Here is a 251-nt window from a genome sequence, read left to right on the forward strand (position 1 = left end):
GTTCCCCATGGCACAGCAGCTCTACCGTCATGGTAAAGCTTACCGCTTCATCTTTGGCTTCTCAGCTGTCTCCGTCATGTACCTGGTGGTGGTGGTGGCTGCCCAGGTGCACGGCTGGCAGCTCTACTACAGCAAGAAGCTGCTGGACTCCTGGTTCACCAGCACGCAGGAGAAGAAGAAGAAATGATCAGGGATGGATGGGCTCCCTGAGGGCTGGAGCTCCGCCACTGGGCCCTATGGGGCAGTGCTGG

The 251-nt window shown here is 59.0% G+C and overlaps 1 protein-coding gene across 1 annotated transcript in view; it reads left to right on the forward strand.

The window, feature by feature from the left end:
• Positions 1-187, forward strand: part of JAGN1 (jagunal homolog 1 (Drosophila)) — a gene marked incomplete at its 5' end in the record, with an annotated part of 457 nt that extends 270 nt beyond the window's left edge. Inside the window, one exon of the mRNA XM_009876482.1 lies at positions 6-187. Within this exon, the coding sequence (XP_009874784.1) occupies positions 6-187 (182 nt within the window). The remainder of the gene's footprint in view (positions 1-5) is intronic.
• Between the last annotated feature and the right edge of the window lie 64 nt (positions 188-251).

The sequence above is a fragment of the Apaloderma vittatum genome, unplaced genomic scaffold, assembly GCF_000703405.1.
Source record: "Apaloderma vittatum isolate BGI_N311 unplaced genomic scaffold, ASM70340v1 scaffold38210, whole genome shotgun sequence".
Classification (NCBI taxonomy): domain Eukaryota; kingdom Metazoa; phylum Chordata; class Aves; order Trogoniformes; family Trogonidae; genus Apaloderma; species Apaloderma vittatum.